The following is a 13,100-nucleotide window of genomic DNA, read 5'->3' as shown; positions in this document are numbered from 1 at the left end:
TATAACAGAGTCGCCGATGATAGGAGGCTATGAGCGTTAAAGCAAGTAATGACACAGATGCTCAGCGAACTACTGTACATTAAATCACACACATATACATTTAAATCTTCTCTTTATTCGCCTTATTAGCGATGTCCTTAGAATAAAGATTGTGCATTGTGAGAGAAAGAGGAAGAGGGAGGAAAGCGGATGTTTCTAGTGAAAGAATGCACATCCTTGAGTATTTGGTGAGCGGCGCATGGTTTGCATTCTTGAACGACTGTAGTCGAGCTCTGTGTTAGTGAAATACATCAACACACTTACGCTAATCCAATCAGGTCCTTTATTTTAGTGGCAGACGGGGGAAAGCACATGGTCTCAGGTGTGTTTTGCGGGCAGTAATCTTTCTTTGTGCTGACTGGCAGGAGATAATGTGGCGGAGACACTCCTCGTCGCACTGCAGGTCTTTATTCTCCTTTGTGTAACAGAGATCAGTTCAGGTGCAGAAATAAGATCCTGACAGTACTGTTTAAAAACGAGATACTTGATACGTGTTGAAAAAAAAATGTGTTTCTGTTGATTGTTTATAGATTTTATATATATTGCTTTTATTTTTTACTCCAGCTCGTAAGCTGAGGAAGATCGGACAGATGAAGGGTCCAGAAGAGATCGGCCCCGTTCAGTGCCCATTGGAGCTTCAGTCCTTGTCCCCCAAGCCGAGCCTGACGTTCCACTCGCAGATGATCTTCCTCAACATTCTGGAGGCCATCGAGCCCGAGGTGGTAAACGCCGGGCACGATCACGCTCAGCCCGACTCGGCGGCCGCCCTCCTCACCAGCCTGAACGAACTGGGGGAGAGGCAACTGGTTAAGGTGGTGAAATGGGCCAAAGGACTTCCAGGTAATTTTTAAATGACCTGCTTTTAATGTAAATCAGACAGTCGGTTGTTTAATAAGAATAGCCTACTTAGTGCCTCACCTCGAGTGCCTGTTGATTCAAGTCGAGACATCAATGGACTGATAAACTGTTTGTGTGTTGGTTTCATTTTTACTCGGCGATTTAATAATGGTGTGTATTTACAATTCAGAAGCTTAAGTGGGTTTTGTGTATTCTGCTTTTCTCTATGGGCTTTGATGAAGGGCTATTTCAAAAGGAAAGACTTCAGTCATATGTAAAATGCACCATCAAATGCCGAGGAGAGAGAAAGCGGCCTGAAACAAACATATTTTTTGAAGCCGATAGTTTGACAGCATATGATTGGTCTGCGTTTTTTCAATGTCTGATTATTGATAGCATTAATAAAACTTTAGGGCCTGGCATCAATCTGATCCGAAATTAATGGCATATCTGTTTCGAATGAAATGGGATCACGGTTAAACCCCATCTGGAAAACTCTTGAGTGTTATCCTTTGTTACGCAAAAGGGTGATTCTTACGAAATCTAGACTTAGAAGGTGTCCAGCATCAGATTTTTTTTTTGCACATATAAGATTAAGATTTATTTTTTCGAGGATTTAAAAAATATTTCCTATAGAATTATTTACATTTTTTAGATTATCATTATAAAAATTATCATTACCACAACATGATATAACATTAAACATATGCATTTACAAACTCATGTTTCGGTAGTGAGAACTAAAAAGTTGTCTAGGTACTATGACAAACAAAATTTTAACTTCAACTGCTTACCTGGTAGCCATCTTAAGTGTCACTGTCAATTATGTCCCTTCCAACAATTTTTTTTTTGAAATGTTAGTTCCTTGAGGGCTTAAACAATGATTGCGGTGTCCAGCATCAGATTTATTTATTTTTTTGCACATATAAATTAACATTTATTTTTTCGAGGATTTAAAAAATATTTCCTATAGAATTATTTACATTTTTTAGATGATCATTATAAAAATTATCATTACCACAACATGATATTACATTAAATGCATTTACAAACTCATGTTTCGGTAATGAGAACTAAAAAGTTGTCTAGGTACTATGACAAACAAAATTTTAACTTGAACTGCTTACCTGGTAGCCATCTTGAGTGTCACAGTCAATTATGTCCCTTCCAACAATTTTTTTTTAAATGTTAGTTCCTTGAGGGCTTAAACAATGATTGAAAATTGTTGCGGAAGATGAGAACATTTTTCTTGGACACATTTATATTCCATATTATTGTCTCTACGTTTACCAATGATCACCAAATAGCACATGTTTCTTTACTGTAAATGTTTATAGTATAAACTTGCACTGAAGCTTTTTATTTTTTAGATTTTTTAATTATATGGACACGTTGCGGTAATGAAAATTTTCCCCTTAAATGTGGGAAAAAACAACAAAATTGGTTTGTATGATGTCATTTGAAATCATGTGCAAAATAGTACGTGAAGAGATGTTTTTAACTGTATGCTTCTTATTTTGATACTCTTACTTTTGCATTTACTTTTTTTTATAAAAAAATTTCACGACACCTCATAAGTCTAATTTTGCGAGAATCACTCAAAAGCATTGCTAGCCTGTTGTCTTCTACGTAGCCGAGCTCTTTTCAATCCCCCAAAAAATTCCTCAGTTCAAATTAACACGCGCCTTTTTCTGACTTGACAATGGGCAAAATATGATTCATGGCCTGAGCTGGCAAAGCTGAAATAGAGTCGTAAATGAACTCGCTGTGCAATAATAGCATCCAGACAGCTGACAAACTGTGAGATATAGGGAGCAAAACAAACCACAAATATCTCTCCGTTCTCCATCTACCTGTCTCGCAGGTTTCCGTAACCTGCACGTGGACGATCAGATGACTGTCATACAGCATACCTGGATGGGAGTGATGGTCTTTGCTCTGGGTTGGAGGTCCTACAAGAACGCCAACGCGCGGATGCTGTATTTCGCGCCGGACCTGGTCTTCAACGAGTCAGTCCCATTCTTTTATATATTACACGTCTGCGTCTTTCTTATTTGCCTGTTTTCTTTTCAGTTCACCACCCACCTCTGCATCTGTCATCCTATTTTCTTTAATTCATTTGTTCGTTTTGTAAACGTATTAATCCATCCTTCCTCACAATCATTTTTCTTTTCATAACTCTTCAGCCACCCTTCTTTTTACCTTATTCCCTCTCTCTCTCTCTCTCTCTCTTTTTCTGTCGGGCAGGTACATATCTTGTACTTCATGCACACAATAACAGTCTAGTCCTGGATACTTCCCAGATTCATTTATAATTTACTGCAGGCTTATTATGGTGTAGAGGATCTTTGTCACAAACACAATCCCACGAGAGATTGGATTTTTCAGGGGTCTCACATGCTCTCAATGGCCTTTTTTACCAATATCTGAAATAGATTTCCCTCCTAAATGCATCTTGTCCGTTTCCCATACCAATGCTCCTGCAGAAATTGTGTGTTGGGCATGAAAAATATGTTTCATTTAGCGGGAGATATGAAGTTATTAGATGACTGACCGCATTAGTCTATAATCTGTAATGGTAATTAGCAAGCGTAAAGTTGTTGCCAGCTGTCAGAATTTGTTAAACGTTTCTTTGTTTGCCTTTTTTCCTCCCGTCTTTGTCTCCGTCTCTCTTTCTCTGTGAATCTGCCCCCTATCTGTCAGTCGTAGGATGCATATCTCCAGTATGTACGAGCACTGTGTTCAGATGAAGCACCTCTCTCAGGAGTTTGTGCTTCTGCAGGTCACACAGGAAGAGTTTCTCTGTATGAAGGCCCTCCTTCTTTTCAGCATCAGTGAGTGTTATAAAATACATATTGTTGTATGTTTTGTGTCAGCTTTTATGTGTGTTGTTGGGACTGAATGTAGGCACAATGATTAAAAAAACCTGAAAACATACGAAGAGTTTGGTTCCAAAACGCAATAAACTGTGTTTTCTATACCAAAAAAGTGACAAGATGAAAACCACTATTTTCTGTTACAAACTTTCACATAGCATCTTTAGGTTATAAAAACTTAAAAAATTCAAATCCATAATTTGATTTTCAAAGATTTTTTTTCCCCGCAAAATACAATAAATAAAAGTTTTTTAAAATGCTATAAATCTATTAAAATAAAATATAAATGTATACTCATCTTTGCCATGTAATATTCATTTAGTTGGCTAGTGGTATACACTGATTAAAAAATAAACATTAATGGCATTCATCAAAACACTTTGTCATATTAAGAACACTGTCATTGCTGCTGTCATTGGGACGTCGTCGCTGAACTTTTTTCAAAGAGATCAGCTGTAAAATGTTTTGGTCCTGCTCAATTTTCGTTGACTTCGAGTAAAATTATGTAAAGTTTTTCATAAGATCTGCTGGGGTCAATGTGTTAGCATGACAGAAGCTTGATGCTGTTGTGTGAGAACAAGCAACAACAGCGGCATTTTCGTCGTCTTTTCGTTTCTTCCCCGTCACTGAAAACCACCACAGGTTTATCAATGCCATCAAAAGTATTATTTTGTTTGTTTGTTGATCACGAAGAACAAAGCAGACGAGGAAAACTAGGTTTCTGTGTGTATTCAACACGCAGACATTGTTGTTTACAATGCATGGAATGGTGCGCTGTGATTGGTTAAGCGGATTTATTGCATTCTGCAGAGAAGGAGGAGTGGCGTTAATCGCGTTTTGGGAAAAAAGGGAGAAAAGGTGACAGAATGGAATGGAGGATATGGGTTTTTGCGTAAAATAAGAAGTTACTTTTTAATACCGACCTGATACAATACTGATTTTGGTGGTAACAATATTTTTTTAAAAAGGCGTTTATCGTGTTTTGGAACCAAACTCTTCATATATACCAGATAAAGGTATTTACCTGACAATGCTTTATTATCTCAAAATGTTTTGTGTAAAGCTTCAGTTTAGGAGTAAGGGTAGAAATAAATATCATTAGTTCAATATGAAAACAATAGAAACAAAGGGAAAGTCTCCACTGAGACACAGAATTGTGAAGCACATTCACACTGAAAGCTTAGTTTGGGATAAATTTGTTTGCATGTATGTTACACTGTAAAAAGTAAAAGTTGGATGAACGTAAAAATTACTTCTATTGGTAATAGGGTGACCAGACGTCCCAAAAAATTCGGGACAGTCCCGAAATCTATGCTGCTGTCCCGAATCCTGATATATATATATACACTGTAGGCGCGCATTAAGATATGCACCGATAAGGCAGTTAAAACCTCTGTGAAATATGCTGACGTCGAGCCTCCACAACCTCGGTAGGATATAGCTCAAGTGTGAATTTAAAGTTGTATTGTTTTTATTAATTTATCTAATTCATCTATATGTACAAAGACAATAGTTTTATAGAGTAAATTAAGAGAGCGAAAGCAGCCGTGAGGACAGTTGAAAGTGTAGGCAGTGACAGTCAGTCGCGTGAAGGAGGCAGATTGGTCAAGGGCGATGCACTGTGTTAAAAAAACTTTTATACGTATTATATAAATTTATATGCATGTACTTATATTGATAAAAATATGACTGGTTCAGTAACTTCAGTTTGAAATTCATTATCTTTTATTATTAAATAAAATAAAGAAAATTATTTTTGGATGATCTAACTATTGTATAAAGTATAAAATACTTCTATACATATTATATCAATTTATTTATATGCATATGGACATATATTAATATGATTGGTTCAGTTTGAAATTCATTATCTTTTATTATTAAATAAAATAAAGAAAATTATTATTGAATGATCTAACTATTGTATGAAGTATAAAATACTTCTATACGTATTATATCCATTTATTTATATGCATATGAACTTATATTAATATGATTGGCTCAGTTTGAAATTCATTATATTTTATAATTAAATAAAATAAATAAAATTATTATTGGATGATCTAACTATTGTATGAAGTATAAAATACTTCTATACGTATTATATCAATTTATTTATATGCATATGGACATATATTAATATGATTGGTTCAGTTTGAAATTCATTATCTTTTATTATTAAATAAAATAAATAAATTAAACAATTATTGGATGATTTCAGGCAATCTCATCTGGTCACCCTAATTTGTAACACCTCACTTAAAAAAATAAGGTGAATTTTTTAAAAAAAAATTACTAGTAACACCTAAAATATTGAAACATTTTTAACTTAAAATTTTCACCCAATGTGAAACAATTTAGGTCGAAAAAACTTTTGATTTTTAGGCGTTACTAATTAAAGTAATTTAAAATCTAAAGTTTTTTTCAACCCAAATTTTTCACATTATGTAAAAATTTTAAGTTAAAAATGTTTCAGTATTACTTGTAATTTTTATTTTCACTTAAAAAAAATTCTTTTTTGAAGTAATTTTTTAAGTTGATCCCACTTTTGCTTTTTACAGCGTATTTGTTCTTTAACAAGTGTTTATACTATTAACAGATCACACAAATCTTAGTTTTAGAATCGTCTCAAATTTTGGTAACAGGGTGGCAAAAAAAAACGCAAAGCTCATAGAAAATGAAACAACTCGTACTGTAATAGTTTGGCCTGCTGAGACTGACGCAGTTTAAAGGTTAAGCACATGGTTTAACTGACCATTTGTTAAAAAATGAGTTTTAGATCCAATTTTGTACCTTATTCATGGACACTGATATTTACCAATGAAAGCACAGTGAAATAAACAAGGCACAACAAGCAAACACAAAATCAATAATTTTCAATGAATACATCATGTTCTCTTCTAAAAAGTGGATACAAGTTCAAGTGGAGATTTTTATCTGTTTTTTATTTGTGCAGTTCCAGTAGAGGGGCTGAAGAGTCAAAAGTATTTTGATGAGCTGCGTCTGACGTACATAAATGAGCTGGATCGTTTAATCAACTACGGCAGGAAGAGCAACTGCGCCATGCGCTTCCAGCAGCTGACCCGGCTGATGGACTCCCTGCAGCCAGTTAGTAACACACATCATCACACATATAGTACAGTGCACACCTGCAGGATCAAATACGCAATATCTGTCAAAATTAGGAGAGGATATAGTATTAGTTGATATCTGGGTAATTCTGTATGTTTTTTAGCATTTAGTTAAATACATTTAGTTTAGTTTCTCTTTTATCTACATTGGACTCCTATACTGTATACAGATGCAATCATACTGTATTCTCATTCATAGGATTTTGGTTAAATTGTAAAAAAATACAGTGTACATCAATGTATGCAAAGTAATGGGAATGGTGGCAAATCATAAATTCTTGGCACGATTACATTTCATAAGGTCAAATGTAGCAGTATTTTCCAATAGTGACTTACTTTAAAACGCACTGGGACACTTTACATCAGCCACAGAAATGATAGCGTGTTACATGTAATATTGGTCCTGGGTGTTAACTATAAGCCTGCGCCACAGTGGATTTCCAGAAACACTCTTTCACGTACAGACAATTGACATAAAATATGTTCTGGCTATTTCTGTCCTTTTAATTCGTCATGTTTTGTCTTTTTCCCCGCTTTCCCTTTTTCTCTCTCTTCTCTCTCACCCAGATCGTTCAGAAGTTGCACCAGTTCACCTTCGACCTCTTTGTCCAGGCTCGGTCACTCCCCACAAAGGTCAGCTTTCCCGAAATGATTGCAGAAATAATCTCGGTCCAGGTGCCAAAGATCCTCGCCGGCCTGGCTAAACCAATCCTGTTTCACAAGTGACGACTACATGAACCACCGATCCATACCGACCCCACCCAGGCAATATGAGCCAGTCAGTTCGGCCTGATCCTGTTCGATCCAGCCTACACCAGTCTGTGACGCTTTTAATCTAGACTCGATTTGAGCGACGAGACTGAACGATACTGATTTTCGCTTCTCCATTTTTTAGCATTTCTCACTCCCCCTCCCTCTCTCCCTCTTCTATAGCTCAGTCTCTCTCACCCTCCTTTTTGAAAAATGGCCCTGAAAAGTAGCGGGACCATTACATCATTACAGTTGTCTATCTTCTTCTCAGAGATCATTTGAGCTCATTTTCTCAAACTGACAGCATGGTGTGAAGCAGGTTTTGTTCTTTCTTTCGACCAGCAGTTATCCTTCAAGAGTTACAGCGTGTTGCCTAGTGGACGAGTTGGAAAAAAATATCACACTGCAGATTCATCTGAGCCCTTAATCAAAAAAAAAAAAAAAAAAAGGAGGAAAAAAGGACATTACGCAGATCCCCATCAGGTACAGGAGCCTGTGACCTGCCTCGACTCTCTATGCATCATATCTGCCGGGGATAAAAAAAGGTTTCATTGTCTGTGATTCGAGCAGACAAAACAGCATGCGTACAGAAATGCATCACGAAAACTGAGACGCACGTGATTTCGTGCCTGTGACTCTCGCTCGACACGTTACTTAATACAGTCCTGTACTATAAAAAAACCAGTACGGTGTACGGACAGCAGCGGACTGACAAACCATCTCCTCTCTTTGTTTTATTCGTTTATTGATCGCAAAGCAAGTGCTTCATTTATTTCCCATGAAATATGGAGGCTCATCGATTTGGGATATATTTTGAAGATTTGTGACTTTGAGTTCGAAATTTGCATTTGAGAAGACACAGCAATGCCTCCTTTAGACAGGGCCCCAATTTTTACCTGGATATTTAAGTGCAAGGTATAATATTGACAGTTTACCAAACTGTATATACACGACATAAACACAGCGAAGCTTGGATCAGCATAGAACGTGTTGAAATCTAGGCCTATCTATATCTATATATGCATGCCGTCTTCATATCCATTACAACAAAACAACAAACAAATAATTGCATGCTAAAGCCCTAGATATTATAACAAACCAAACTGCATTTCCAGTAAGCTAAGTGGATATTGTTAGGAAACGGGGCTGTTTCCCATAAGGCTCTTATGAAGTTACTCGCTCTCTTTGTCCTTAATGGAAGATTTGGCAAGGTAATGTTCTTGTGTGTGTGTATATATATATATGTAAAAGTTAAGCGTGGTTCTTTTCAACCTTTCTATGTGCTAATGTATGGATGTAGTCAATAGTTTTACAGTACAGTTTCCTCTCTTTCCTTCATAGTAAGTGCCACCGAGGGATTTGTATTTCTCTGCGCTAGCAATAAGTAATCACATGCTTAACAAACACACACAAGCTGTTCTTAGGATACCAAAGCATGCTTAAATGGTGCACAGCTTTAAACGATAACAAAAAAAACGCAAAAAAATAAAACATTATCTGCTAACACGGGATAGTACTGTTATTTTATCATCAGACTAATAATCGCTTTTACCAAACATAATCACCATCGACTGTCGCGAGACCGCACCAACTTATAGTTTGAGTTTATTCGAAAGGGTGTTGAATCGCCGAAAAATCAAAAAGAGACACGTGTATTTTTACTCGCTTTCGCTTCAATTAAAGCGTATTTATCTGTCAGAACAGAACATCTTTACTCGCTTTCCACATACCTGCCGCACGCTCATGTTTCGTGTCACCTTCTTTCTTCACGCGCTCGGTTTCTAAATGATTGAATAATGCCTGCAGCGTTATGTATGTAGATTACTCTTTAAAGAGCCCTGAAGTCTCGGCGACGTGTTGTCTTTGTCAGGCCTGGTGTGACCCCGGGTGTACTTTTGAGTTTTGCGCCGAGTTAAAACGCAGAGACGCCGTTAGCTCTCGAGCGCGTTGACGGTTTAAATGTGCCAGGCAGAGAATAGGCTGTCAGAAACGGCTCCTCTGCTCTGACAGCACCAAGCACGGCGCAATTACACGCAGGTGTTTACCCATTTAGACGGCCCGAAAGCACTCATTAGAATTTGCAGAACTCCAAACTGCACTTTTACCCTGCCAAAAAACAGCTCATGACTTCCACGGCAAATACGTAGCGCTTTAGGATAAAAAACGTTTGATCATAAAGACATGAATTAGACATCGGACTAACTTATAAGAACGCTCGATCGTAATTAATACGACGTCGGTGTCCAGCTACAGAGAGTTGAGATTTGGCTTTTTGAGAGGGATACGCTCTCGCTGTCTTACAGTCGTCTGTTTACAGTGGAAAGTTACTCAGATGTAACACCTCATTTGGCTCGCGTTGCGCTCATGAACTGACTTGTGCTTGGATGGTCCGTAAGCTGATTTACATTGTGACTTTCTTAACACATCTCTTATGAGCTATGATGTAGAACTATTGTGTGTGTGTGCGTGCGCGTGCGTGTGTTGGTTTTCAATTAAAAGTCTTAAATGGTTTCAGATCTCCGCTTTAAGATTTACTCTTACTGTGTGCAATGTGGTCAGCCAATAACAAAAGCATATGTGTATGTTTATATGCTCTCTTGTAAATCCGCTCACAGGCTCTGCATCGCCACCCTTGTAGGTACACCCACCATCACAGTTTTTGTCTGATTAAAGAAAGCAATAAGGACATTTTTGGAGTCGTTTTACAAAACGTTTTTATATTGAATTTGGCCTGCGCTGGATCTTGTTCCTATCAACGTTTCTGCTTTCATATATATGTATATAGAGGCAACAACATAAACGAAACGGCTTTTTGGCCCAAACTTAACTTCTGGTAGACTTCCTCAAAGATTCCAATAGTAAAGCTAAGTAATTTACCTTAATTTAAACTTAACTACTACATTGAGCTAACGTTACTTTGTGAAATGAATGTATACAATGTTAGCTACAGATCTCCCCTCGTCTGTTCCAGAGGTCAGTTTAATCGCAAGCCAGCCGGCTAAGCAAACACCTGAAGTTAACTTTGGGCCAGACGCGTAACAATGCGCACGCGTCCGTCCATCCGCCGAAGCCGTCTATAAAACGCAAAACGGTCTGCATGTCACCAGGATGTTTCTTGCAGTTATAAATTGGTCTTTTAGTACACTAGGGACTTTTTAACCACCAAATGATTTCACCCTGATGTGTGTATTTTTTTCCTGGCAACGAAGAAAGTCATTTGGCTTTTTAATGCAAGGAATCTGCTGAGATCTTCTTGACAAGCTGTATATTAATAATCGCCTTACAGAAATGAGAGCGCCACACCGGTTCGCTAATAAAAACTCATTCATGTTAACATGGCAGGCAGAGCTGTATCTATTTCCTGTTTTAGCTTTGTAAACCATATAAAAACTCTCATAATAAATGTAACAGCTACGTAAAAACATTTTGCTGGCTGATACTAATTAATCATTAGCGAATGCTTTTTTACAGCGTTTTCTCTGGTGTGAATAATTCCTGTCTTTCCCTGGTATTATGGGAGTTTTTGGCCTTTCCATATACAGACGGAAGAGCTGGATGGTTGGGCTTTATATGATTAGAGGAGAAAATTCTGGCTTCTTAAACGATGTTTGTTACTTCGATCTTTGTAACTTTATAGTCTTTTTTTACAGCAGTTGTGTGTGAGGGTGTGAGCGGGTGTGTGTGCATGCACGCTTTTTGCAGAATATTTAGTATTGCTATGTAGTGTTGTATTGACACTGTTAACTGACTTTTATTTTTGAGCAGTTTGCGAACTGATTTCCACTCACGGATAATCGCTTATCGGTCGCTTTCGTGCTCTGACTCTTGTTGTTTAGAGCTTGTGTAAATCGGGTTTGTTTGTGTTTTACCGCTTTCAATTAAATAAAAAAACATTTCAAAATCAAATGCTTTTCTGTAGCTTTTATTTTACTTTTTTCATGTGACGCTTGATATTTGAGAATGTAAACAATTTAAATGGTTACTTGAAAATTTTACCTTGTTCTGTGGTACCTTTTAGTACCTTTTATGGCAGGGGTGGGGAATCCTGCTCCTGGAGAGTTTAGTTTCAACCCTAATTAAACAAAACTGAAAAATCTACATGGCTGCAGGAGGTGCAATGATATTACGCAGTGCACGAAAATAGTCCCCTGCTATTGAAAGTTACCAAGGGAACTATTTTTAGGCGCTGCGTATCATTGCGCCTCCTGCAGTAATGTTATGACAGGAAAGTCCTTGATTATTACGCCAGAATGAGAGTATAGTTCCTAGCCATATCGGCCTAGAAAATCACAACTTTTTGATGATTTTCTGTCGGTCTTAGTACATGATGTAACTACAGAAGAGTCAAGTTTTAAATAGGAAAAATATTGAAACTCTTTGGTTATTTTTGAGCGCGATGCTAATGGTCTAATCAGATTCAATGAATTATGCTAAGCTATGCTAATAGTGGTACCACCAGCCCCGGAGATCAACTGAATGGATTCCAAAACTGTAAAAATCAACTGTTTAACTCTAGGGGAGCTGAAAAATGTGCATATTTTCAAAAAAAGTGGAGTTTCCCTTTAAGGAACAATTGTGTACCAGTTAAATGTTAGGGGTACAAAACAGTTAACAGTACATTTAAAGGACCCCCCCCCCCGCGTTTTTCAATATTTTACTATGCTCTTACCTCAACTTACACAAATCAATACATACCTATCTTTATTCAATGCGTGCACTTAATCTTTGTACAGCGTGTCGTTAATGTGTTAGCATTTAGCCTAGCCCCATTCATTCCTTAGGATTCCTTAGCACTTAGTTTGCAGCACTTCGACCTGCAACCTCGATATCTCGTCAATCAAGAGAAAACGCTTCCCCGCCAATGACGAGTATTTCCGTCTTTACGCAATACCGCTATTACCCTTCCGCAACTTTTTAAACCCGGAAGTATTGCCCTATGGCAAACGGCTGCATGTCCTTGTCTGTTTTAAAGATCGCTTTGAATGGGATCTCTATGAAAAGTCCATCACAAAAATGGAATTATCATTGCTTTTTGCTCAAAATGTGGTGTTTTTGCAGAAACCTACCCATATTCAAAGGCTAATTACAAAAGAACTTCTGAAGCGTTCTTTTTTTGTTTGAAAGCAGAGGGTCTGTTCTTTCATTTGGTATATGGTATGTTTATATATTTGAAGAAGGACATTTTCTGGAAGGCATTAAACTTTTGTGAAAATCATGAAAAACGCTGGCGCTGTCTGGCAACTTTTTTTAAAAACGCTGGTGGTGAAAGAGTTAAATAACATTGAAGTGTTTGCTGGCTTCTAAATTCATCCCTGAGGCTATTTTGGGGATTTTCGCTTGGATTTGGCCTACCCAATTTCAAAAGCTTCCCATACCCACATACAGAGGTTTACATACAAAAGTTTGGTATCGTTTTACAGGAAACCCTTTGAAATTGACACACTGTTGAAAGTGCTAAACATGGTTG

General features: G+C 37.3%; 1 protein-coding gene across 2 annotated transcripts in view; it reads left to right on the top strand.

Moving 5' to 3' along the window:
• Positions 1–11,539, top strand: part of ar (androgen receptor) — a 115,578-nt gene extending 104,039 nt beyond the window's left edge. For both annotated transcript variants that reach the window (XM_073861138.1, XM_073861137.1), the window contains exons 4-8: positions 604–879; positions 2,741–2,885; positions 3,580–3,710; positions 6,709–6,860; positions 7,451–11,539. In XM_073861138.1, coding sequence (XP_073717239.1) covers positions 604–879; positions 2,741–2,885; positions 3,580–3,710; positions 6,709–6,860; positions 7,451–7,609 — 863 coding nt within the window. In that variant the 3' untranslated portion in view covers positions 7,610–11,539. The remainder of the gene's footprint in view (positions 1–603; positions 880–2,740; positions 2,886–3,579; positions 3,711–6,708; positions 6,861–7,450) is intronic.
• Positions 11,540–13,100: the final 1,561 nt, after the last annotated feature.

The sequence above is a fragment of the Misgurnus anguillicaudatus genome, chromosome 22, assembly GCF_027580225.2.
Source record: "Misgurnus anguillicaudatus chromosome 22, ASM2758022v2, whole genome shotgun sequence".
Lineage (NCBI taxonomy): Eukaryota > Metazoa > Chordata > Actinopteri > Cypriniformes > Cobitidae > Misgurnus > Misgurnus anguillicaudatus.
Note: the sequence above shows the minus strand (reverse complement) of the source record. Positions and strands in the feature narration are given on the sequence as shown.